Source organism: Oryctolagus cuniculus, chromosome 2 (genome assembly GCF_051225735.1).
Source record: "Oryctolagus cuniculus isolate XC-2025 breed Fujian yellow rabbit chromosome 2, ASM5122573v1, whole genome shotgun sequence".
Classification (NCBI taxonomy): Eukaryota; Metazoa; Chordata; class Mammalia; order Lagomorpha; family Leporidae; genus Oryctolagus; species Oryctolagus cuniculus.
In genome coordinates this window covers 114247637-114275482 of record NC_142868.1, presented here as the reverse complement: position 1 = coordinate 114275482, position 27846 = coordinate 114247637, and the positions used below count along the sequence as shown (strand labels likewise).

Genomic DNA, 27846 nt, shown 5'->3' with positions numbered 1-27846 from the left:
CATAATGCAGTTGTGTGTATCCCATCACCTCTGCTGCCTTCCGCTGGTTAGAAGCAAGCCTGGTCCTGCCCATGCTCAAGCAAGAAGAAAGCTACCCGAAGGCATGACTACCAGGAGACAGGGTTGATGGTGGCCTCCTTAGAGCCTATAGCCCAAACTGACAAGACCCCACAGAATTAAGCATTTGTATTTTATAATGACCTCTTTGGATCCCTCTCAGTGATGTCTTTTTGAGGCTTTTGTCTGATTGTTTGGTATAATGATCTAATAGAGTATTTCCTTTTGCTTTCATATCATCATTTTTTTCTATCAGTCTCAGCATAGATAATAGCCACCGTTCGAGGAAAGGGGAGTACCTTTAACAATTCCCTAACCTGTCTACTTTTTATGAGAATTCCAGCAGAGATAAGAAACACCTTGGTTCCGGTGCATTGCTACTCCAGAAGCATACCTGCTGTCTGTACCTATGCTTATTTTCCAGTCTGTGGCTAGTTGATGTCATCTGATAAGTACCAGAAGTTCTGTTCTCTGGGCTGACTGTACCGCAGAGGACCATATGAAGGATTGCCAGTCAGTTTGTGGAATATGCATACTATGAAAACACTGTACATGAATTCCAAAAAACTGTACCAAGATAAGCTTACCTTAATTCTGTTTTTCCAGGAACTTTTTGAACTACACTTGTATCATAAAGGAGAGTTTCAGTTAGGGATGACATTGCTTGATAGTCCTCCAATTCTGGCGTCAGGTATGATCAGATTAAGTAAAGGGGCTCAGTGACAGTACAGCAAGTCTCCCAAGTGAGGTAAGATAACGATGACATTGTCGGTCATTCCCCAGGGGCAGGAGCCTGGCGGGATTGATTTGCTGCAGTAAATAGTAGCAGTGTAAGTGGGAGGCAGTAACAAAACCTCCCAAGGTTGATTGGCTGGAAAGTACTGCAGGTTCTCAGTAGCAAAGTCTGAACTCTAAGAGGAACTGTGAGAACAAGCAAGGAGCCCAGAATTAGTTTGGCAGGAGCATCAAGAAGTTTCTCAGTTTCAGGAACTGCCCTAAGAGAAAGATAAGCTTCTGCAGCCAGGTGAAGGGAGAGGCTATGCTTTTACTAAGTGATGGCTTTTTTGATAATTCCCAGGACTTACTGCATGCCGTAGCCACCAATAAATAAAAGATTTTTGTAGTTAGGGCTAGAGGGGAAGAAGCTGTTGAAGAATCTTCAGGTCATAGAAGACCTGTTCTTTGAGTTCCCTACAGGTGTCAGTCTCAGAAAATATCATTATCCACTGTCTGAAATAACAGATTAAACCTAGAAATCCCCTCAACTGTCAATTTGGGAGCGGTCTAGGATACATCTTTTTTTAATGACATGACTATTAAAAATGTAACCAAAAGATGCTGTTATCCAAAGTCTTAGAGAAATTGTGAGTGGATCAATAAAAAAGAGCTGTATTTCTATAACTGTCATTTAGATTTTTGCCTTGTTACTTATTATAGCTTTTCTGCATGCAGACTGGGGAGTTGTTGCATTGGTGTCTGTCAGGTGTATTCTCAAAGGAGATGAAACAGAGGAGAGGTGGAGGAATCCTGTCACTGAGAATTTTCCATAGGTGCTGTGCTTCTGGTTTGGTTTTTTTGTTTTTGTTTTTTTACAATGTGCCTCCTTATTTTGGTGGAGCAATACCGTCTGGAGCTATTCATTAGCTCCTGGTCATCTGGTCATGCAGTTCTTTATCTTTTCCAGTTTGGAGATTCACAGTTCGGGATCAGATGGTCCCAATAGCCTGGCATCTGGTGAAGTCTGGTGGTGGCAGAGCAGGTGCATAGGAGCTCCCACGTGGTGAGCCAGGCAGCAGAGTTAGCATACATTTGGATAGTGTAGCCTATCAGGGGAAAAAGTTTGCCCTCCTTAAATAGAACATGCCGCACGTGTGAACTTCTGTTTTGGCAAAATTACAAATTATTTTTTCAACTTTTTGTCCCCATTCTGTTCATCCTGAGAGAAAGTCAATGATATCCTTTTTATGGGTTTGCCTTTGAACAAAGTAGGAGGGACCTCAGTGAACCCTTGCAGCCTGACTGTATTGACCCCTGGGGCACGAGTGTATCCAGGTGTGTTCACCTCCCTAGGAGAAGGCAGGAAAATATTGACTGTCCTGGTCTAGAGGCTCACAGGAAAAGGCAGAGCAGAGATCCATTCAGTGCAGCTAGTGGCTTCTGGAAGAACTGAAGGCAAAGTAGTATTTGGGTTAGTTCTGCCAGGAAGCAAACAATGCAATTTTTGCTAATAACCTTGAAGTCTTGAATAAATCTATATCCTTACCTTTTTAAAATTATTATTATTGGCAGGATTGAAGTTTTAAAAGAGCTAGTACAAGGTGTGAGAAGACATTTGGATATAAGGTCTTTAGCTATAGATTCGGGCCCCTCCTTCTGGCTTCGGAGAACAATGGCAAAAATTGGAGAAAGATTTGGTAGATCTATCAACTTTAAGAGGTTCTGCTCCAATTGTTTTTCCTGTGTCAGTGAAATGTGGAGTGTCAGTTTTGGCATCGAGATCTTTATGTGAGTTGTACACCTCATATGGTGGTGGCAAGGTATATCCAAGAGCAAACGCAACTTTATCATCAACAAGTAGTGTATTAGTTTCCTAGGACTACCATCACAATGTATCACTACCTGGGTGGCTTAAAACAACATAAATGTATTGTGTCTCAATGTGGAGATCAGAAGTCCAAAGTCTAAATGTTGGCAGGGTTGAGTCCTTTGAGAGGCCCTCAAGGAAAATCTGTTCCATACCTCTTTCCGAGCTTCTACGTCGGCCTCATTTTCACATGGCTTTCTTTCCTGTGTCCCCTCTGAGTCTAAATGTCCCTAGTCTTCTGAGGACATTAATCATTGAATAAACCCTCAGTCCCCAATTCCATGTCAACTCATCTTCATTGATTGTACCTGCAAAGGTATGGTGTCTGGTCAGAGAAGATACTTTGTATAATGTCTGGTACCCATTGAGACTTGTGTTCTTTCCTTAAAGATTTGCTTTTATGTATTTGAAAGAGTTACAGAGAGAGAGGGAGAGAGAGAGAGACCTCTCATCTACTGGTTCACTCCTCAAATGGCTGGAACAGCCAGGACTGGGCCAGGCCAAAGTCACGAGCCAGGAGCTTCATCTGAGTCTCCCACATGAGTGCAGGGGCCTAAGCATTTGGGCCATCTTCCACTGTTTTCCTAGGCACATTAGCAGGGAGCTGGATTGGAAGTGGAGCAGCCAGGACTCAAACCATGTCCCTGTGGGATGCTGCTGTCTCAGGTAGTGGCTTCACCTGCTACACCACAGCAACAGTCCCTCGAGACTTCTGTTCCAATACATCGTCTTGATCCTGGAGGACGTTCCGTAAAGTTCAGAAGAATAAATATTCTGATGCTGTTTGGGTGTTTTATATATGTATGTTAGATCTAGATAGTTTATGGTATTGTTTAAGTCTTCTTTTTCCATAGTGATTTTTTGTCTAGAGTGGATCAATTGAGAAAGTGGGATATTGAAATGTCTGCCTTATCGCAGAATTACTATAGAATTGATTGTTTCTTCCTCAGTTCTTTGCAGGCTTGTGTCCTCTGTTTTTGGGCTGTTTTATGAGGTACATGTCCGCTTATAATGTTATATTATCTTGGTGAATTGTCTCCTTGGTCATTACATACAGTGACCTTTTTGTCTGATGTAGCAAACTTTGTAGACAAAGTCTACTTTTTTCTGATGTTAAGGTGGCTACTACAGCTATTTTTTGTTTATTTGCATGAGAAATCTTTTTTGATCAAGTCACTTTCAATCTGTTTGTGTCTTTGGATCCAAAATGAGTCTCTTGCACACAGCATACAATTTATTCATTTTTTTATCCATTCTACCATTTTATATATATATATATATATATATATATATATATATATATATGAATTGAGGATGGTATCAAAAAGCATACTATACCATTGGAGGGTGAACCAATGGCAAAAGGAAGACCTTTCTCTCTGTCTCTCTCTCTCACTGTCCACTCTGCCTGTCAAAAAAATAAATAAATTAATTAATTAAAAAAAAGCATACTATAAAAAAATCAAGCATGAAACAAAGAATGTTGTAAGAATTGAGAAGCAAAAATGATATAGACATATAGGTAGCAAATAGCAGAATTGTAAAAGAAAATTATTTTTCATCAGCAATCAATTTAGATGTAAATGACTTCACCATTGGTTGTGATTATTGGTTTTAGTTGTCAACTTGACTAGATTAAAGAATACCTAGATGTGTGCCTGTTGAAGGTATTTCCAGAGATTACTGAGTGAGTCTGAGTGGACGCGGTAGGGATGATCCATGCTTATTGTGGGTAGGAACCATCCAGGTGGCCCAGAGAGAATAAATATGGAAAGTCAACTGGACTCTTCCCCACACATACTCCTCTGCCAGTTCTCAGGCCTTGAGTTTTGGAGCGAGAGGTATCCCATTGTCTTTCCTGGTTCTTAGGCCTTTGTACTTTAACTGAGCCATGCTGCTGGCATCCCAGGTCTCCAGCTTGCAGACAGTCTATCTTGGGATTTCCCAGCTGCCATAATTGTTTGAGCCCATTCCCCTAATAAATCACCTCTCGTATCTATGTATTATCTTATTGGTTCTGTCTCTTTGGAGAACCCTAATACATATCTGACATTCATGAAGTAGAAAAATTGATGTTGTGAATATAACCATTCTTCCTAGATTGGTATACAGTCAGTGTGATCCCTTTGAAATGTCTTAACATTTTGGTGGAATTTAGCTGATTCTAAAACTTGTATAAAGTTTTACATGACAGGACAGGTAAGACAATATTGAAGAACAAAGTAGGTGAAATTACACCACAGGATATCATAACTTATTGCAAAGATAAACAATGCAGTATTGGTAGAAGCAAAAAAAAAAAAAACTAATAGAATAAAGAATTTAGAAATGGACACATACATTTAAGTGACCTGATTTATGAAAAATATCATCAGTGCAATTCAGTGGAAAAATGATAGTGTTTGTAATAAGTGATGCTAGCTAACTTAATGGCCATATGAGAATGAAAAAACCAAACTTTGACTCTGATGCAAAATTAAGTCAAAATGAATTATGAGACTTAAAATGTGAAAGATAAACCACCAAAACTTTAGGAAAATAAAAACATCAAGTTGTCATCTTCATGTCTTAGAATATGCAAAGATTTCTTAAATAGGACATAAGAAAGTAAAAGGAAGTGTTGAAATAAAACTTTATTAAAATTAGCCACTCTGTTCTTCAAAAGATTCCATGAAGACTGTTAAAATGCAGAGCCCAAACTAGAAAAAGAGAGTTACAAGATATATATATATTTCATATATATATATTTCATATCTGGAATTTATAAAATAATCCTTAAAAAGCAGTTAGAAAAAGACCAAAAATCCCACCAACACTTGATGAAAGACTTTAAAAGCACAAGGCAAGGCCAGTGCTGTGGTGTAGTGGGCAAAACTGCCGCCTACAGTGCCAGCATCCCATATGGGCGCTGGTTCAAGACCCAGCTGCTCCACTTCTGATCCAGCTCTCTGCTATGGCCTGGGAAAGCAGTGGAAGATGGCCCAAGTCCTTGGGCCCTTGCCCCCATGTGGGAGACCCGGAAGAGGCTCCTGGCTCCTGGCTCCTGGCTCCTGGCTCCTGGCTCCTGGCTCCTGGCTCTGGATTGGTGCAGCTCTAGCCCTTGGAGCAATTGGGGAGTGAACCAACGGATGGAAGATGTCTCTTTCTCTCTCTCTCTCTCTCTCTCTCTCTCTGTCTGCCTTTCCTCTCTGTATAACTGTGACTTTCAAGTAAAACACAGAAATCTTTAGGGGAAAAAAAAAGCACAAGGCAAGAGGGGATAGTCAAATGGCCAATAAGCATGTGACAAGATTCTCATCATTAGCCACTAGGTAAGTGCAAATCAGAATAACATATATTATCACTGTGTAGCCATCAGTATAACAAGCATAAAGATTGACAGTAATAAAGGTACTCTGATACGGGATGTGGAGGGTTTCAGTTAGGGTCTTAACTGCTATTCCAGATGGTTGCCCCTCAAAGGCTAAATTATGTTGAACAAAAGAAGTCAGGCACAAAACAGTACAAACTGTATGATTCTATTCATATAACAGGCAAAACTACTCTATAGTATTATGAGGGTACTTCAAAACGTTCATGGAAATGGAATTTTAAGATGAATTTATTTTGACACAAAAATTTAGCAGTCCTTACATAATTTTTCATAATCTACATTTTTTATTAACTTTTTTTAAAAGATTTATTTTATTTGAAAGAGTTCCACACAGAGAGAAAGAGAAACAGATCTCTCCCTAATTCACTCCTCAAATGGCCTCAATGGCTGGGGTTCAGCCAGGCCAAAGCCAGGAGCCAGGAACTCCATCCAGGTCTCCCACATAGGTGCATGGGCTCAAGCATGGGCCATCTTGTGCAGCTTTCCTAGGCACAATACCAGGAACTGGATAATCAGTGGATCAGCCTTGATTTGAATGGATACCCACATGGAATGCTGGCATTGCAGGCAGCAGCCCAACCCACTGCACCACAACACCACTTCCATGAACCTTTTAAAAACCCCATGTATGCATTGATTTCAAATTTTTTTGTGCCAAAATAAACTGATTTTAAATCTGTTTTGTTATAAACTTTTTGTTCAAATTACCTTAGTACAAGTCAGAACCTCTTAGGGAAGGGATATATTGACTAGAAAGAGGCATGAAGAAAGCTTTTATGGTTTTGGAAATCTCTCTTATTACAGACATTATTTTCTGTTCTGGAATTACCATTTAGTTTTATCATTTCTATTTCTTTATTGAGATTTATAATCTTTTTATTCATCAGAAACCTAATTTCTTTTACATTCTTATTTATGAATGCAATGTAAACTAAATCAAGCTAATTAACATATTAAGTACTATTTTGGGGAATAAAAACATTTGGAATTTATACTCAGTGATTTTGAAATGTTCAATTAACTATTATTAACCATGGTCAACATCCTATGCAGTAGATCTAAAATATCCACCTTATTTGGGGGCTGGTACTGTGGCACAGCAGGTTAAGCCGCTGTATGCAGCAGCACTGTCACATATGGGCGTTGGTTCAAGTCCTAGTTGCTCCACTTCCAATCCTGTTCCCTGCTAATGTGCCTGGGAAGGCAGTGGATGGCCCAAGTGCTTATGCCCCTGTACCCATGTGGGAGACCTGGAAGAAGTTCCTGGCTTCAGCCTAGTCCACCCCTGACCATTGTGGCCACTTGGAGAGTGAACCAGCAGATGGAAGATCTCTGTGCTTCTCTCTCTGTAACTCTGCCTTTCAAATAATTTAATTAATTAAAAACTCAAAACCTTATTTGTCCTGATTAAGGCTTTGTGTGCTTTGCTCATCATCTCTATTTACCCCTGGGCTTTAAATATCAGTGTTGAGAACATTACACATATTAGAAAGAACAGATGCTGAAGCTGAAATGTCATTCCCTTGCCGCCTCTGCACAGTGCTGGATACCAAATACATATTTCCACTTATATCTCAGTTCTAGGATGTGAGGCATTGATGGCCAAAAAAAAAAAGGGGGGGGAGGGGGTAAGAATGTAATCATGAAAGATCCACGGGGGAAATGTTTTCAGATTTTTATTTTGAAAACTAGAAGACAATCTTTATTCATCTCCCAATGGAAGCCTAGTTTTTGAACTAATGGAAGAAGTGATGTTTTACGCAGTAGTATGCAGATATGAAATAATTCATTATCCATGAAAGGAGCACAAGCAAACAATATAAAGAAGTTGAGGGTTTCTGAAGACACAGGAATAGTTGGTGGTGCCACGCAAGTCCCACAGCTTTGACACTGTTCTCGGTAAATCCCGGAGGCCAGCTGTTGAGCTGGAGATGGGGAAGAGGATGAAGCAGGCAGTTCTGTTATATCTAATTTGTGTTTCTAACAGATTGTGGAGAAGCTTGCCATGGAAATCATAAGGCATAATGAGGCTTTTGTGTTATTCCCAGATTATTCTTAGCAAGTTGTTAAGTAATAGATGCAGGCAAACCATGTTGGAGGGATAGTCCAAACCTCCAGGTGTGCCTCGCCCTTGTGATGGAGATATCATCAGTACCTCCCATATTCCTGAACCCTTCAGAATTCCCAGTTGACCTCCAACTGCTGGTGTCTGCCTTTCTATCCCTGCAGCCTCTTTTACTTAGAAATGCAGTGAAGTGTGTTGCGTGCTTGCTTGTCAGCTCAGAGTAGCAGGGGATTAGCCCCACTCCCCAGCATTATCACTGTAGAGTGATTTTGCAGGTGCTGTTAATGAAGTGAATGCATGCTTGTGAGGAAAAGCCAAGAAGCATTTTTTTAAAGATTTATTTATTTTGGCCGGCGCTGCAGCTCACTAGGCTAATCCTCCGCCTTGTGGTGCCGGCACACCGGGTTCTAGTCCCGGCCGGGGCGCCAGATTCTGTCCTGGTTGCCCCTCTTCCAGGCCAGCTCTCTGCTGTGGCCAGGGAGTGCAGTGGAGGATGGCCCAAGTACTTGGGCCCTGCACCCACATGGGAGACCAGGAGAAGCACCTGGCTCCTGCCGTGGATCAGCGCGGTGCACCAGCCGCAGCGCGCCAATCGCAGTGGCCATTGGAGGGTGAACCAATGCCAAAGGAAGACCTTTCTCTCTGTCTCTCTCTCTCACTGTCCACTCTGCCTGTCAAAAAAAAAAAAAAGTTTTATTTATTTGAAAGTCAGAGTTACACAGAGAGAGAAGAGGCAGGGAGAGAGGTCTTCCATCTGCTGGGTCACTCTCCAGAGAGCCGCAACGGCTGGAGCTGAGCCCATCTGAAGCCAGCAGCCAGCAGCCAGCAGCTTCTTTCTGGTCTCCCACGTTGGGGCAGGGGCCCAAAGACCTGGGCCATCTTCCACTGCTTTCCCAGGTTATAGCAGAGAGCTGGATCTGAAGTGGAGCAGCCAGGACTTGAACTAGCGGTCATATGGGATGCCGGCACTGCAGGTGGCAGCCTTACCTGCTACACCACAGCGCTGGCCCCGAAGCAGTCATTCTTAATCGAAGTAGACATGTGGATTGCTCACTTGCCAGGATGGTGTTCACAATACTCAGCAGCTGTGACGTGGACCTCAAACTATCACAAGAGATGCAGGACTGTACGCTGTATCACTGCCACACTGACTGTTGGCTCTTCCTAGGGAAACAGTTATTTCTCATTCTGCCTGGTTCAGATCTTCAGGGTAGGTTGAGAAGTCATTGGGCAGGAAAGGGTTTACCTGGCATTCCCCAAAGTGGCTCAGAGGTAGGTGAGTATGATGTTGGTTGCTTCCGAGAGTAGTGATGGGTAGAAACATTCATTGAACTTAAACGCCTGGCCACGTCAGCAAGGATGTTGTGACTTTTCCACTCCAGCATACAATTGTTTGTATCCTCTCCTGATTATGGAAGTAAAGGCTACAAATAGCACCTGGTTTCCTTCAAGAAGAAGGAAAATTTTGGGTAGGTTGAGCAAAACCAAAGAACAAAGTAACCAAGGAGAATCAGTTCCTGGATCTTTTGAAAACGAGAGAAGGGGCCGCCACTGTGGTGTAGCAGGTAAAGCCGCCCCCTGCAGTGCTGGCATCCCTTATGGACGCCAGTTCAAGTCCCAGCTGCTCCTCTTCTGATCCAGCTCTCTGCTATGGCATGGGAAAGCAGTAGAAGATGGCCCAAGTCCTTGGGCCCCTGCACCACGTGGGAGACCCAGAAGAAGCTCCTGGCTCCTGGCTTTGGATCAGCATGGCATTGTAGCCAAGTGGGGAGTGAACCAGTGGATGAAAGACTTTCTCTCTCTCTCTTGCTCTCTCTCTCTCTCTCTCTCGCTCTCTCTGACATTCAAGTAAATAAATAAATCTTTTAAAAAAACGAGAAGACACAGGAGGTTGGTATGATTGAGGAATGTGATGGATGTGACTTGAAGATCACTTTATCGTGGTCAGCTCTGTGTTAGCCTGTGAAGCCACAGCTCCATCCCTAACTTCTCCCTTGTCCCGGGAGCTGGCTGACTGGTCTCGTAAGCAAAGCCACAGTGGTTTGGGAAGATAATGAGGAGAGGACAGAGGCTCATACCAGACTCACTTCACTTCTCGTTAGCAATTCTGGTAGAGGAGGAGTAGGGGACATTGAAATCATGGGTTATATGAGACCGCACAGGAGCATGTGGATGTCACCTGTCATGATGTTCACCGTGACTACAAAGCTATTATATGTACAAGGGTACTTCAAAACGTTTTTTGGAAGTGGAATTAAAAGACTTAAGGTTTTTTTTTGGTACAAAACATTTTTAATTCACACAAAATTTCTTGTAATACACATTTTCCATGAACCTTTTGAAGACTCTTTGTACATTTCTTGGGAATCATATTGTGAACGAGGAGGATTTTCTTTTCTTCCTTTCATGTCTGTTTGAGTCACAAAGACAAAGAGAGAGTTGTCTTTTGCTGGTTCACTCCCCAAATACACACAATGGCCAGGGAGCCAGGAACTCAATCCAGGTTTCCTGTGTGAGTGACAGGAACTCAAGTACTGGAGCCATCACTGCTGCCTCCCCGGGTCCACATTAGCAGGAAGTCATAGTCAGGAGCTGGAGCAGGTATCAAATACAAGCGTCTTAACTGGTGTTCACCACTAAGCCAACACATACCCCTAGGTGGGCTGGTTTTTTTTTTTTTAACTGCTTATTGTTTTCATTAAGGAAATTGGCAAATGAATTTTCTTTTATAATCTGTACCATTTCTTTGTCAGTGTTGAGTGCAACACATTCATATCAAACTTTCAAAGAGGCCACCTGGTACCTTGCCAACCTGACCCAATTACAGAGCTTTGCCTAGTAACCATGATGTCTATAAAATTTAGCTCTGGCAATAACATCATCGACGTAGTCATCATCTATGTCTGCAGGTGTGTCAATGCCTTCGATTCCTGACTTAAAGGCTGAGAGTCCACCTGAAATGAAACACAGAGGCTTACATTCACATATTAACTGTCAACAAAAATAAAATATGAGCATTCCTAGGATGCTGGCCGTCCAGGCAAATCTTATAAAGCAGGTAGACCCAAACCCTCCTTCTCCTTCACCCCTCCCTGAAAGGCTGCACTACCCAAAACTCACTAGGAAAATCCCCATTTGGTTTTCTCTCTTGTTTTTCTTGTTGCACACATTATGCTTGATCTTTGTGTAGTCTAGGCCTGGAAGAACTAAATCCCCAGCAAATCTTCATTCTGAGAAAGCTTTATTTGATAACGTACTCATTTAGGCACTCACTGAACTCATTATTCAATAAATGTTTCTGAATACCTACTGTGTGCCAGGAGAGGTGCCACACTGAATGCAAGGTACCCAAGGCATTCATTTCTTCATAGGATGTGTGTGTGTGTGTGCGTGTGTGCATGCGCACCTACATGCATGTGCTATTCTACCCTGCCATTTTATCTTCAATAATTATTTGTGTATTTAACATAATTGTACTCTGCTTTGATCTCAAGAGTAAAAGACTCCTTGCCTTTAATAATCTTGACACAGAGAAACTGTTCTGAATTAAGACTATCAAGGGTAGAAGAAGAGAGGCTTTACATATACTGGGGATCTATAGGAATTGATGCGGTTGGATGTGATAAGAGAAGGGACCAGAGGGCTTACAAAAACAGTCTGGCTTTCTGGCTGAGATTCCTGGCTATATGATGGTCCATCCAAAGACACGTGAAATGCAGAAGATGAGTAGATTTATGGTGGGAGTCCAGTGTGTTCATTCTGTCTGGACAGTACTGAATTTGAGGGAGGCTGTGGTCTGCCAATTGGAGATCTCTACTTGGGCTTCTCAGGGTACCTGAAACCCTGAGAATGCTTGCAGAGTCAAAGTTTATCCAAACAACCTGGAAAGTGGTTAACAGTATCTTGCATCACAAGAGATGCTACGAGAAGAAGGCAAACATTCTTTGAAGCCATCACATTGACTCTCAGGGCATCATTCAATGGTTTGGTCCGGATGAGAGAGATGCTGCAAGAAGCCCAGCATCTTAGAGAGGGGAAAGGAGTCTGTGGAAGAAGTAACTCAACAATTCACAAAATGCTAGTTCAGCCTTTCACAGCTCCCAGACCCACTGCTGACCCAACAAGGGAGGCCAAGGGTGCATCTGACCCTCAAGTCTCATTCCCTACTCATTTACACAGCACTACTTGTAAGGCCTACCTTTGAGATGTTGAACCATATTCCATGTGGGGAATTTTTTCTGGATTGCCTTAATTCTGTCTGCTAGTATCTCAACACCCTGTAAGAGGTGTTCTTTGCTGTCCCAGGCACCAATTGGGTGGCAAATCTGTTTATCAAGCTAGAAAATTAAAGTCATAATATCAGCATCTGGATGAGGCGACACATTTTTTTGCAGTTCCTAATTTCTCTTCCTTATCTTCAAGTTCAAAGACACTGGTCTTGACACTTTCCTTTATCCCAAGGAATCAATTCTGTTGTCCTTTCTTTAATATAGTGTCAGTGAAACAAAGAAAGGTTTGGGGCAAGTGGACGTGGCATACTTTTAGCTAAGCATTGTAAAATAACCAAAAGTATAATAACAAAAAGAATGTTGTTCTAAAGCATACAGTTAACACCCAAAGTCTGGACACTTATAGTAATAAATTATTATCCAGCTAATTAAGATAAAAATTTGTTTCTAACCAGAAAGGCTAGAAGTCTAAGTCTCTCTCTCTCTCTTTTTTTTTTTCCAAAGAAACCTTTTATTTAAGGGATACAAACTTCATACATTTCATAAGTACAACTTTAGGAATATACTTACTCTCTCTATATATCTATATCTATATCTATAGAGAGAGAGAGTTCAGCTCCCACCATACCCACCCTCCCAACTGAAGTCTAGGTTTCTTAATTTTTTTTTTAGATTTATTTATTTATTTATTTGAAAGTCAGACTTACAGAGAAAGAGAGGTCTTCCATCTGCTGGTTCACTCCCCAGATGGCTGCAATGGCTAGGGCTGGGCCAGGCCAAAGTCGGGAGCCCAGAGCTGCTTCTGGGTCTCCAATGTGGGTGGCAGAGGCCCAAGCACTTGGGCCATCTTTTGCTGCCTTTCTCAGGCCATTTATAGGGAACTAGATTGGAAGAGGAGCACTTGGGACTCATATGGGATGCCGATGTCAACAGGCGGTGATTTTACCTGCTATACCACAATGCCAGCCCCTCTACAAACAATTTAAAATGGAGCCTTAAAGCAAATATTCCAATAATTTGGATCCCTTTCTCCAATTTACCCAAAGGAACAAGTTGGTTCAAGAAGGGCTTAAAGTATTTTTATCGCCATGGATGAACTGTACTACTTCAAGAACCCCAAGAGGACACGTACAATAATAGTGTTCTTTAGAGTATGTTCTCAGTTAAAACAGAGGGCATATTATTTATTATAAAACTATAGAGGCCAGTGCTGTGGCGTAGCTGGTAAAGCCGCTGCCTGCAGTGCTGGCATCCCATATGGGCGCTGGTTCGAGTCCCGGCTGCTCCACTTCTGACCCAGCTCTCTGCTACGGCCTGGGAAAGCAGTGGGGGATGGCCCAAGTCCTTGAGCCCCTGTACCCACGTGGGAGAGCCAGAGGAGGTTCCTGGCTCCTGGCTTCAGATCAGCGCAGCTCCAGGCATGGCAGCCATCTGGGGAGTGAACCTTTGGATGGAAAACCTCTCTCTTTCTCTCTGCTTCTCCTTCACTCTGTGTGACTCTGACTTTCAAATAAATAAATAAATCTTTTAAAAAATTATAGTTATAAGCCGGCGCCGTGGCTCAATAGGCTAATCCTCCACCTTGCGGCGCCGGCACACCGGGTTCTAGTCCCGGTTGGGGCGCCGGATTCTGTCCCGGTTGCCCCTCTTCCAGGCCAGCTCTCTGCTATGGCCAGGGAGTGCAGTGGAGGATGGCCCAGGTGCTTGGGCCCTGCACCCCATGGGAGACCAGGAAAAGCACCTGGCTCCTGGCTCCTGCCAGGATCAGCGCGGTGCGCCGGCTGCAGCGGCGGCCATTGGAGGGTGAACCAGCGGCAAAGGAAGACCTTTCTCTCTCTGTCTCACTGTCCACTCTGCCTGTCAAAAAAAAAAAAAAAAAAAAAAAAAAAAAAATTATAGTTATAAAACTTATAAAACATTTCTCTGAAGATACCCAATAAATGATAAATCTTGTTACTAGAGATGTGTTACACAGATCTCAGAACAAAGTATAGCCAGATGCCTGAGTGATTCGGGGCCTGTAAGCATCGCAGACAGATTTCTAGTTTGTGCAAGGAAAGTTTTTGCAGAAGTGGGGCTGATGGAAAGTTTCTAGCTGAATACCTGCATCAGGCCGAATTTAAGGCCTCTGTGGTCCCAGCCGTTTTGCAGAACAGCTCCTCCGTGGCTTTCTCTGGAGATGATGGCTGCGACGAGAGCAGGGTCTACGCAATGCCTCTGTCCCACTTCTTTGATCAGAGTCTGGTAGGGCTTCAAGGTCCTCAAATCCATCTCAGCAAACATTTCTGAACCACGTATCCCTAAGTAAACAGAAGAGAAACTGCGTTTCCTCCATTCCCTAAGAGAATCCTTTCCCAAGTTTACTAAGTTGGCCACGTCTCTGACTACTGCCCATTCTAAGCCACCCCTTGGATCTATAGAAAACCAGACAGCCCCACACCCAATAACAGGACCACTTCTGCTCTGTTTGCCCTTCTCCTTCATGTCTTCTCATTCTGACTAGGAGTCAGCCAATCTGAGTTTTAATCTGGCCCTGCCACCACCTAGCGCTGAGCCTTGGGGAGTTTCTCTGCTGAGGCTCGGGGCTCACATCTGTACATTAACAGGATAGGGTTAGAGGTGACCTTGCAGTCACAGCTCTGACCCTCTGACACTAGGATGACAAAGGAAAGCACACACAAAGAACAAGAGGCCTTGCTAAAATGCTCATGCTGTCACACGGGTAAGCACAGCAGCAAACAAAGCCAGGATCTAGAACATTTACTTAAGGAATAGTTTCAATGGTAAAAGCAAATGTATGTGGCCAAGGTTTGGAAAGAATGGGCCAGGCCTGGGGGAAGTAAAATGGTTCGTTAGGTTGGTCAGCATTCTGGTATTTTTTCTAACTTGTAATTTTGATATTCCATGTTATAATAATGATTCCAGCTTTTCAAGATTAATTTTTAAAAAAGAATCTGAAAACAGGGGAAGGGGGCATGCCGGGATGTGCTTTGCTTTCCACTTACCGCAGTGAAGCAAACTCTTTATGTTACAGAGCGCCCCAGAGGTCTCCATGGTCATGATGTCCCCATAGCAGCCGTGGTACAGGCGAGGATGCAGGTGAGGGTTTATTGAGTGCAAGAAGGGAGACGAGGCCCTGGAAGTGCCTGGGGGCAGAATAGTAGTTCACATGAAGCTGGTGACTTGCTCTAAGAACAGTACTAAGCTAACCACCAAGGCCACAGGCCGAGTCTTCCCCAAGTCTTGTTTGCCATCCTTGGCTCATCAGACAAAACAGGGGCTCCCCTTTCCTACTCTACTCCAATCTTTTTTTCCCCCTTTTTAATACAGCACTCAATTCTAAAGCATCAGGCAAAATATTGTGAAAATCAGTTTTCATAAGCCTCAGATGCAGTCTTAATCAGAATTAAAATTACCACAGGAGTTTTAATCAGGAACTTTGACAGAAGCTTTATAATGCTGGGACACAAATGCTTCTGGAGATGTAAACATCCACTTAGCAATTTGCCTTTATTTAGCAAGGTAAAAGTAAAGGTACCACCGCATGTGAAATATATTACTTTTATCATGTTGCTGGGAAGTTGAGCTTCTAACTCTAATAAGAAATAGAATTTCAATTTACCATAAAATTTTAAGTTAGACCTATTCTTATTTTTTATTCTGCCACTATAAAGAGACAAGTCTATTTTCTATAGTGACAGGTTTGTTGAAAGGTTTGTTCTAATAGTCCCAAGAATTGTTGGCTTATACAGTAAGACTACAAATATCTGTTTTAAGAGGCTATCTTGGGGGCCCAGTGTCCTGGCACAGCAGCTTAAGCTGCCCCTGCTGCAACACTGGCATCCCATATGAGTGCCGGTTCAAGTCTAGGCTGTCCCACTTCTGATCCAACTCCCCTCTAATACACCTGGGAAAGCATTGGAAGATGGCCAAAGTGCTTGGACCACTGCTACCCACATAGGAGATGTGGATTGAGTTCCAGGTTCCTGGCTTCAGCCTGGCCCAGGCCTGGCAGTTGCCACTATTTAGAGAGTGAATCAGTGGATAGAAAGTCTGTTTCTCTCTCTCTGTAACTCTGCCTTTCATATAAATTAATTTTTAAAAAGGAAAAGAACTGTCTTTTATTGAAATGTTTGATGTAAAAAGGTATGTTCTCTCACTTGCAGATTTGATATACCCACTCTAGGTATAGTTCTGATTAACATCACAGTATTAAGAGACTGGATATTTACTTAGAATTAGGCATATGTGAATATTTATTTTGCAAAGAAAACCAGGCAACCCTAAAGATTAATTGAAATATGTGATCTTTTAAAAAGCAAAACTCACCAAACCAACAAAAATACAGGCATAACTCACTCTCTCCCACCACAAACAAGCACAAAAAGGTTTTGTGAATGGACCAGAAAATTAGGCAATGATCCTGTGACATGAACTTGGGGTTCCGAGAAAACCTAGAAGTGCAGACACCAGCAAAGCCATGAAGCTCTGTAAGAAGAGTGGATTTCCATCCGATCCAGAGGGGAGGAGCCATGAGGTCAGCACTCTCCCAGGTGCGCGGTTAGTACCTCTCACCTACAGCGTGTGTGTGAGTGGATGAGCGGCAGGTTCCCTCACAGAGATCACATGTAAGACTGAGGCCTGCTGTTGGGAGTGTCTTCAGGACCTAACCACCTGTCCCACCTTCGCTGCCACTGCGGGCCACATCGGCCTCGCGGCTCGTCTGAATCGTTGTGACTGCCTCCTGACCGACCTCCCTGCTCCAGCCTTGCAGTCTGCTCTGCACCGGGCAGCCAGAGGGCTCCTGTGGAAATGTGTGTGGAATCATCGGTTTCTCTCTTAACCTTCCAATGGCTTTCTCGTCACTCGGAGGAACGGCCAAGTCCACACTGCGGCCTCCAAGCCCCGCTGATCTGACTCCTTTTGCGAATTTCCTTTATCTCCCTTTTCTTGGTGCCTATCCTTCAACTGGCTGGGCAGGTTTCTGCCTCAGGGCCTTTACACCGGCAGTTCCTGTTGCCTGGAATGCCATCCCTATTGTCGATGTGATTTTCTGCCCCATTGCCTTCAGATCTCTGTTCAAATATCACTAAACCAGCAGAAGATATGAATAGACAGTTGACAAGCAAAAAGTGGCAATGATGCATACACACATAGACAGGTCCTCAATCACACTCAAAGAAGAGAAAGCCATCCTAAAGCATCACTAGGAGCATTTTTTTTTTTTTTTTTTGACAGGCAGAGTGGACAGTGAGAGAGAGAGACAGAGAGAAAGGTCTTCCTTTGCCGTTAGTTCACCCTCCAATGGCCGCCGCAGTCGGCGCGCTGCGGCCGGCGCACCGCACTGATCCGATGGCAGGAGCCAGGAGCCAGGTGCTTTTCCTGGTCTCCCATGGGGTGCAGGGCCCAAGCACCTGGGCCATCCTCCACTGCACTCCCTGGCCACAGCAGAGAGCTGGCCTGGAAGAGGGGCAACCGGGACAGAATCCGGCGCCCCGACCGGGACTAGAACCCGGTGTGCCGGCACTGCAAGGCGGATGATTAGCCTACTGAGCCGTGGCGCCGGCCCACTAGGAGCATTTTCAACTCTTCAACAGACAAAAGTTCACAAGTGTGAGTGGGGTTATGAAGAAATAGGCAATCTCCCACATTGCCATGGAAGGAAGTTTTGCAAATAGCAGTTTTGTAACAGCAAAGGACTGAAAACAATGCAAATGCCACCTGTGTAGAGACTGATTGAATCATGCAAGCTACAGCAACCCGTGGTATATTATGAGCTATAAAGAGGAAAGAAGACCTATATATACTTCTATAAAATTATCTCCACACACAGAATAGTATTTATAGAGGTATTCTGTTTGTGTAAGAAAGAGAAGAAAATGGATGTGTGTGTGTGTGTGTGTGTGTGTAATTTGCTTATTTAAAAAACAATACAAGGATGAGCCAAAAACTAATAAAAATGGTTATTTATAGGGAAAGGATTGAGGAGGGTACAGGGCTAGAGGCCAGACGTCTCTAAATATTCCTTATATGATTTTTATTTTGGAGCCATGTGAGTGTTATCATAAATACAAAAATTGAATAGGGAAGAAATGAATCATGAAAACAGAGGTATGTGTTGAGCCACGGTCATGAGTCTCTGGGCCACAGCATGGGCTTTGTTAAAGATGTCAAGAACAAGGCCTACTTTAGTAGATACCACATGAAAATTAGAAGGTGATAAGAGAGTACGTTGATTACTATGCCCAGAAGTGCTTGGTAATCCAGGATAAAAATAAGCACAACACACCCAAATCCAGGATGATAGTTCATGTAACAGAGAGATCACTTGTCAGATTGTTTGTGCCCATATTGAAGGGGATATGATAGTGGGCAGCTTATGCACACGAACTACCAAAACACAGTGTGAAAGTGGGTCTGATGGACGATGCTGCAGCACATTGTACTGGCCTGCTGCTGGCTCACCGAATTCTCAGTAGGTTTGGCATGGACAAGATCTATGCAGGCCAAATGAGGTGCCTGGAGATGAATACAATGTGGAAAGCATTGACGGTCAGCCTGGTGCCCCCACCCGCTGTTTGGATGCAAGTCGTGCCAGGACTACTACTGGCAGTTACGTTTTTGGAGTTTTGAAGGGAGCTGTGGATGGAGGCTTCTCTATCCCTTATAGTACCAAAATGATTCCCTATTTATGATTCTGAAAGCAAGCAGTTTAATGTGGAAGAACACCAGAAGCACACCATGGGTCAAAACATTGCAGATTATATGCATTACCCTAGTGGACAAAAATGAAGATGCTTACAAGAAACAGTTCTCTCAATACATAGAAAACAGTGTGACTCCAGAAGGATGGAGGAGATGTCTAAGAAAGCCCATGCAGCTACGCAAGAGAATCCAGTCTATGAGAAGATGCGTAAGAGAGAAGTTAAAAAGAGGAGGCAGAACTGTCCCAAAATGTCCCTTGCCCAGAAGAAAGATCGGGTAGCTCAAAAGAAAGCAAGCTCCTCAGAGCTCAGGAGCGGCTGCTGGGAGCTAAACCAGACAACTTTCTGTGAAGACTTCTCTGATAAAGATAATAAACATATTGACCAAGCCAAAAAAAAAAAAAAAGTAGCAACAAAAAAGAAAAACAAATAAAGTTAATTAACACAGAGGAGAATTATTGCATGTGACTAAACATGTCAATGTAAGTGTCTACAATTAGTAGATTACATCCTAAAAACCTAAGGAATGATAGGTGGGCATTTGACCTAATGGTTAAGAAGCTGGTCGGGACACCCACATCCCATATTGGAGTGCCTGGGTTCAAGTCCTGGCTCTGTGCCAGATTCCAACTTCCTGCTGATACACGTGCTGAGAGGCAGCGAATGACTGCTCAAGGAACGAGGTCCCTGCCACCCATTGGGAGACGTGGATTGAGTTTAGGATCCCAACTTCAACCTTGGCCAAGCCCTGGGTTGGTGGGTATTTAGGGAGTGAACCAGACAATGAGCGCTCACGCTCTCTCTCTCTCTCTCTCTCTCCCCTCTGTCTATCCAGTAAAAGTTAAAAATAAAACAAATAAGAAAATAATAAACTATATTCACTGTCTTGTTGGTCAATAATACTGTCATAATTATTTTGATGTTATTTTACATAAACAAGTAATGTTAATTCAATTAGAATTAAGATCTTTACTATAAAATAGCAGATGCAAATATAAAGCCCTTGTGTTCTGAAATATGAATGTGAGATATTTGTATGAATGCATAATTATGTTTCTTTAACTTAGAAGGATTTACAACCCCGAGGCAGTGGAGCACCCCTAGTATCCAAACTGTGATCCCTAAGTACCATTACCAGCTAAGAGGAGCCAGTGCTCCCCAGGAAAATGGCCAGAGCCTGGTCTGAACCAGGAAATGCTCAAGATGAGCCAGGACCGTCTTCTTGCACCAGAGCTGCAGCTTATGTGTTAGGCACACACAAAATAATTTATAGGTGAATGTTTAAAATCTTTTTTCTTTAAGGTTACAGCCTTATTTATATAGTGGCAGACAGACAGAGAGAGTGGTGGATAGACAGGGCTCCCATCCACTTATTCACTCCTCGAATACCCACAATGGCCAGGGCTGGGCCTGGCTGAAGCCAGGAGCCTATAAACAAATCAAGGCCCCCTCATGGATGATAGGGACCCACTGCTTGAGCCATCACCTGCTGCCTCCCAGAATGCACATTAGCAGGAAGCTGCGATTAGGGATCGGAGCCAGGACTTGAACTCGCACTCTGATATTGGATACAAGTCCCCCAGCCTGCATTTCAACCACTAGGCCAAACACCCATTCCAGGTGAAATGGTTTGATATGTTAGATTTGCTTTAAAATACACACACACACAGTAGGGATAAAGATCGGATAAAATAATAATGGCAAAATGTTGAACATTGTAGAAGTTGGTTGTGGGTACATGAGAGTTGAAAAAGTTCATGGAAAATGTGTATTATAAACTATGTATGGATTTCAAAAAACTTTTTTTGCACCAAAATAAACTTGGCCTTTAATTCCATTTCTATGAACCTTTTGAACCTTCCTTATGTGGGAGAATATATGTCTCTGTGTTTTGTATATGTGAAATTTTCTATAATAAAAAGCATCTTTAAAGTTACTTTATCTGAGAGACTTTCTTGTACACCCATATTAAAAAGACATTCATCTCTCATTCCTTATCCCCATGGTCTTAGATTATTGTATTCACACCTCTTACCGCCACTTTATTCTCCTTCTGTCCCTCCTTCCTTCCTTCCTTCCTTCCTAACTTCTTTCCATCCCCCCTATTCCCCACCCACTTCTCTCTCTATCTTACTCCATAGGGCAAGGACTCCATGCTTTTCTTGGCTGTACCCTCCTCCGCACCTGACACAATTCCTGACACAAAGCAGATATTCAATAGATATTTGTTCAGCGAATAACTTCATGGATGAAGGAAGGGGAAAGGGGTTTATCTAAACTATTTGGATTGTGTCAATATATTGACAGGTTCAATGTCCTTTTACTGGGGGGCCTTTGCCATGTTCACTCTGACCTGCAGACCAGAGTCATCAAAGTGACCTGGGCTGCTTATTAAAAATACAGATCACTACAGAATTCAACCAATAGCATTAAGTAGAACACACACACACAAAAATACTAAGAGGGATAACGTATTAAGTGGTTCATCAACAGTCAGGGCAAGGGCTGATCAAGTCACCGTTTCTCATAATGTTCATTTCACTTTAACAGGTTTCCTTTTTGGTGCTCGGTTAGTTGTCACCGATCAGGGAGAACATATGATATTTGTCCCTTTGGAACTGGCTTATTTCACTCAGCATATTTCTGTAATTAATACACAGTTATTCTTAAGTGTTGAAACTTAACTGAAAAGTGATCCCTGTTAAATATAAGAGTGGGAATAAGAGAGGGAAGAGATGTACAATTTGGGACATGCTCAAGCTGACTTGCCCCAAATGGTAGAGTTAGAAACGTGCCAGGGGATTCCAACTCAATCCCATCAAGGTGGCATGTACCAATGCCATCTCACTAGTCCAAGTGATCAATTGCTGTTCACAATTGATCATAATGATAGGACTAAGAGTCAAAGGGATCACATAAACAAGACTAGTGTCTGCAAATACTAACTGATAGAATAAAAAAGGGAGAGAACGATCCAACATGGGAAGCGAGATACACAGCAGACTCATCGAGTGGTGGATGTCCTAAACAGCACTCTGGCCTCAGAATCAGCCCTTAAGGCATGTGGATCCGGCTGAAAAGCCCATGAGAGTATTTCAGGCATGGAAAGCCAAGACACTCTGGCAAAAAAAAAAAAAAATGACCTAAATGAAAGATCTCCATGAGTGAGATCCCAGTGGAAAGAACAGGTCATCAAAGAAGGAGGTACCTTTCTCTGAAGGGAGGAGAGAACTTCCACTTTGACTACGAACTTGTCTATATATGATCAGAGTTGGTGAACTCAAAAGGCTTCCATAGGCCGGTGCTGCGGCTCAATAGGCTAATCCTCCACCTAGCGGCGCCGGCACACCGGGTTCTAGTCCCAGTCGGGGCGCCGGATTCTGTCCCGGCTGCCCCTCTTCCAGGCCAGCTCTCTGCTGTGGCCAGGGAGTGCAGTGGAGGATGGCCCAAGTGCTTGGGCCCTGCACCCCATGGGAGACCAGGAGGAAGCACCTGGCTCCTGCTTTCAGATCAGTGCGGTGCGCCAGCCTCAGCGTGCTGGCCACGGTGGCCATTGGAGGGTGAACCAACAGCAAAGGAAGACCTTTCTGTCTCTCTCTCCCTCTCTCTCTCTCACTGTCCACTCTGTCTGTCAAAAAAAGTGGGGGGGGGGGCTTCCATAGCCTTGGCAACTGATGACAAGAGCCTAGGGTGATTACTGATGCCATAAACAAGAGTGTCAATTTGTTAAGTCAACAACAGGAGTCACTGTGCACTTACTCCTCATGTAGAATCTCTGTCCTTAATGTGCTGTACATTGTGATTTAATGCTATAACTAGTACTCAAATAGTATTTTTCACTTTGTGTTTCTATGTGGATGTAAACTGTTGAAATCTTTACTTAATATATGCTAAACTGATCTTCTGTATATAAAGAGAATTGAAAATGAATCTTGATGTGAATGGAAGGGGAGAGGGAGCGGGAAAGGGGAGGGTTGCGGGTGGGAGGGAAGTTATGGGTGGGGGAGCCATTGTAATCCCTAAGCTGTACTTTGGAAATTTATATTCATTAAATAAAAGTTAAAAAAAATACAGATCACTGGGCACCTAATACCAGAATCTAGGTATCAGGTCAGACAGTCCACACTTTAACCAACTATCCCAGTTGACTTCTGTACATAAAGCTTGAGAAGCACTGCATTAAGGGAACTGGAATATGACCCTGGTCCCTGTACTAAACACCCAGGTCCATTTTTTATTAGAGTCACATGTCAGTTATACGCAGCTAGCATGGTAACTCATAATTAGTCTACTGGCTCTCTGACCCTGCTTCTATGCAGCAATTTAAAAAGGAATAAACAAATAAAAATATGTTTCCTCATCTTTGACCATAAGCAACAGGAAATCATTGCCTTTGAGTAACCTCCCTTCTCCAAATTTAGAATTAAACATTTGAGAAACAATTCCTTTTCAATCATCACCCTACAAATAAAGACAACTTGAACACTGCTTACAATGGCTCCCTATTTTTCTTAGACTTAAGTTTTGATCTCTTATTCAAGGTTCCTTACCATCTCACCAACCTACCTTTCTAGCCTTCCCCTTAGAAGTCCCCTTGTCTGTCCTGTCACAAGGACTTGCCTGCTATATCCAAAATGTATGTCATGCATTTCTTTTGCTGGAGTCATTCTTCCCTTCCAGCAGGCTCTTCCCTGGTCTTATTAAATCACTGAACTTCAACTTTTATGTCTACCACAACTGCAGCCTTTCAGATGTGAGCATCCAGGCTTGATATGAGCTCTTCCTTCCAAACTCCTTCCAGCATAGTGGTTTTATTCTGTTCACACTCGTTTAACTTTTATCTACTGCTTGGCATGGATAATTTTCTCTCTACGTATCTAGCCTCCCAAAGCACTCTTCATATACCTCTCAGTAAGATATCAAGCTTGGTAGGTGCACTGTCAGACAGGAAGTAAGCAGACCAATTGATACTTGATTATTTAAAATTTCCACTGATATCGACTTCTTGGCAAACCAAATACACATTATGTAAAAAAGCAGTTGGCTAGTGGTCAAGCTAATCAGGAGGAGTGCCCACTCTTCCATTACTTGCAGTCATTACTCTTTCTAATTCATGACAGCACTAGATGTTTTCGTGGAAACCCTGCAAACAATGGTAGATGTCAGTCAATGACTTACCAATGAGGGCAATAAATCCCAAAAGGATGACAGGGGTCAGCATGGACCTGTTCTAATTTGAAAGAGAAATGAGTTAATTTTAAAACTTGAATATCTTAAAGGAAATTTGCTTTGCTTAAAAAAAAATTGACTCGTTTCCAATTCAATACACATTTTCCAGTTCAAGATAGTATCTCATAGTCTCAGTGTGCTTCATCGGATCATTTTTCCCTAAGCATAATGACCCCACTCATCCGAACCCAACTTCACATTGACAAGGGTCCCATGCCCATTGTGTCTATGTGACCCCACACCCACTTTCATCCCTACGTGCCCTGTTCTTGTACTACAGTCTCCCTAGGGGAAACAAGACAGTAGATTAATTATGGCATCAGAGAACATGACTTGGAAGAGACTTTTCCCCATCAACTCTTTCCTAGGTTTCATTCAAAAGACAGCCCGTAAGTTTCATAAGATACAAGATGCTCAGCACTCACCTGGCTGTGCAACCTCACAGAGAAAATCTCCCCCTCGCTGAGGTCTTCTGTACTCAGCAGCAAGCTGCGCGTGAAGCCTTTACAAAGCCGTGATCTTTGTCCTACAGCATAGGTTCAACAGTTGGAGAATCCAGTGGTCATTGGATCCCTGCACCTCTGCTCTCACCTGAGCAGACCTCAGTGTGGCTCTGCTGCTGCGGAGGAAGCTTTTAAAAGCCAGCATGGAGACTCCCCTGCCTCTTTTTCCTTCACCTTGTACCAACGATTGGTAGAGGAGCTTTATAGATGGTTTTAAACCCCACATTTTAAACCACTGACCTCATTAGACCCGATTATAATAGTACTTTGTGTGTGGGTAGCCTCTTTAATAAAAGGACTTCAAAGTGTTTCCTATCCACTATTAATTAATAAAGCTAATGAACCCCCCAGATTGTACTGGAGGCATCTATTTTATGGATTGCTTCTGGATATCTAAAATTGTGCGAGGTAAATAGCTTCTAAATTTGAGAATAGGAAGAGATAAAAAGATAAATAAGCAGGAAGTACAAGCAGCTCTCATTCCTGGATTAGTTGTTTACCTACAAAGCTGAGTTCCCCATTCCAATGTCACACAATCCGTGATCCCCATGCCATATATCATATGATCTCATTCCACTATGTCACATGACCATGATAGGTGAACTTGGATCCTTGCTCCAATGCCACTTCAGACAAACAAGTGCAAGAGAGGCTGCCTGCTCTGGGAGACCAGCACAAAGCCAGGGAGTCACAACATGGGTGCTCAGGGCTGACATTTTCCCAGGATTTGGGTAAAACAGATCTGGCCAGGGATAAAAATGTCTTCAAGGATACAGTATGCTTCTTCATGCTTGTGCCTATTGTCAGTCTCAGAAATGGGAAATGGAAGGGACTTTTTTTTAAAAAAAGATTTATTTACTTATTTTGAAAGAGTTACACAAAGAGAGGGAGAGATAGGCAGAAAGAGATCTTCCATCTTCTGATTCACTCCCCAGATGGACACAATGGCCAGTTCTGGGCCAGACTGAGACAGGAGCCAGGAACTTCTTCCGGGTCTCCCATATGGTAGCAGAGGCCCAAACACTTGGGCCACCCTCTGCTGCTTTCCCAGGCCATAAGCAAGGAGCTGGATTAAAAGTGCAGCAGCTGAGATGTGAACCAGTGCCCTGGAACTTTTTTTTTTTTTTTTTTTTTTTGACAGGCAGAGTGGACAGTGAGAGAGAGAGACAGAGAAAGGTCTTCCTTTTCTGTTGGTTCACCCCCCAGTGGCCGCTCTGGCGGTGCGCTGCGGCTGGCGCACCGCACAGATCCAAAGCCAGGAGCCAGGTACTTCTCCTGGTCTCCCATGGGGTACAGGGCCCAAGCACTTGGGCCATCCTCCACTGCACTCCCTGGCCACAGCAGAGAGCTGGACTGGAAGAGGAGCAACCGGGACAGAATCCGGCGCCCTGACAGAGACTAGAACCTGGTGTGCCAGCGCCGCAGGTGGAGGATAATCCTAGTGAGCCGCAGCGCCAGCTCCTGGAACATTCTAGAAATAGGCTCATCTCCCAGAGAGGGAAGAAGTGTGGCCTGGATCCTTCCTCAAGTGTGAGAAGTTTCTTGGATTGCACGCAGTCCTTCCACACACCCACAGAGTGAAGAGCTGAGCAGGAAACAGCAGACCAAAGCTCTGAGTCGAGCACCTACTAAAGAAAGCGCAGCCAGGAGAACAGGGCCCCATCAAAGCGCATCTCTGCACCGCGTCATGGCACTCACTTCTGTCCTGTTGCTTCCTGCCTGTAGAACAGAAGACAGGCAGGGGTGTTCTGAGCCAGTGCGTGAGGGTGAGTCCTGCTTTGACTCTCTAGGAAAATGACTCATGCAGGGCCTGCTCCTCTGCCACCATTGACACTACAGTCAGGGCCACTTTTTAATAAGGGGTTTCCCAGGGTGCCCTGAGGTTGCCTTAGAAACAGGCCATCGCCGGCAGCATCACATTGAGGCTGACTCGTGGCCAAGCCCAGGCTGAGTTGAAGGATTTACGTGAGGCTTCCAGGCTAAGTACGATGAGAAAGTTTGCAAAAGGTGAGAGGGGAAGAGGTTAAGATTACGTAAAACCTAGTGGGTAGAGGTTGACGCTATGACTAGATGCTCCTGGGGAGGAAAAACAGTAAGATTATTGTATGGGAAGGATATTTCTCCCCCTGCTCTCGGCTGGTGGGGCCACATGTCCCTCCTGGTATGCGGATCCTAATTGTTTCCACACATGCTGGTCATTCTGCCTCACCCAAACTGTGAGAAAACAAATGAGCGTTTATTTGACCCCTGCTGCATGTCAGGTCCCTATGGGCATTCTGTTACTCCATTTCCCAACAGCCCTGAGAAGTAGATATAGGAAAATGAGCCTGAGCGAATATAAGCTTCTTAACAAAGATGGCACACTTAGCAGAGTCGGGACTTGAACCCAGGTCTCTAAGATCCCAAAATCTATGCCCCCCATTATGTCAGAGATACCAGCAATATGGATGTCTTAGTTCATTTTGTTGTTGCTATGAAAGACTATCCGAAGCTGGATACTTTAAAGAAATTCATTGAACTCACAGTTTTGGAGGCTGGAAGGTCAAGGCTGGACCCATCTTGGTGGCCTTTGGGAAGGGCTTTCTGGTTGCCTCTAAACATGGTGAGGGGTCAGGGCTGGGATTGTGGCGCAGCAGGGTGAGCCTCTGCCCGGCTGGGATCCTGCATGAGGGCCAGTGCAGGTCCCGGCTACTCTGCTTCCAATCCAGCTCCTTGCTAATGCTCCCGAGAAAGCAGCGGAATATGGTCCATTGCTTAGACCCCTAACACTCATGTGGGAGACCCAGATGGATTCCAGGCTCCTGACTTCAGCCTGGCCCAGCCATGGCTGTTACGGGAATTTGAGGAGTGAGCCTGAGAATGGAAGATCTCTCTCTCCCTCCCTCTCTCTCTGTAACTCTGCCTTTCAAACAAACAAATCAATCTTATGTTTTTATATAAAAGTATATATATATATATATATAATATATGGTGAATGGTATCACATCATGAGATCACATGGTGAGAGAAGCAAGATCACATGGTGGGGAGGAGCCAGGCTTGCTTTTGTTATAATACTTATTTTTATTTATTTGAAAAGCAGAGTTACAGAGAGGGAGAGAC

The 27846-nt window shown here is 43.6% G+C and overlaps 1 protein-coding gene and 1 pseudogene across 2 annotated transcripts; one reads left to right on the top strand and one right to left on the bottom strand.

Annotated features, from left to right (window-relative positions):
• Positions 1-1184: 1184 nt before the first annotated feature.
• On the bottom strand, positions 1185-25248 carry LYG2 (lysozyme g2). The gene is made up of 6 exons (XM_008254684.5): positions 24667-25248; positions 24191-24242; positions 15314-15454; positions 14412-14608; positions 12278-12416; positions 1185-11033 (listed from the first exon to the last, which is right to left on the bottom strand). Exons 2-6 carry the CDS (start codon positions 24231-24233, stop codon positions 10915-10917), a joined length of 639 nt encoding a protein of 212 aa, XP_008252906.4. The 5' UTR covers positions 24234-24242; positions 24667-25248; the 3' UTR covers positions 1185-10914.
• Positions 15449-20948, top strand: LOC103347020 (large ribosomal subunit protein uL18 pseudogene; annotated as a pseudogene). The gene has a single exon (XR_016229162.1). The product of XR_016229162.1 is annotated as a large ribosomal subunit protein uL18 pseudogene (transcript).
• Positions 25249-27846: the final 2598 nt, after the last annotated feature.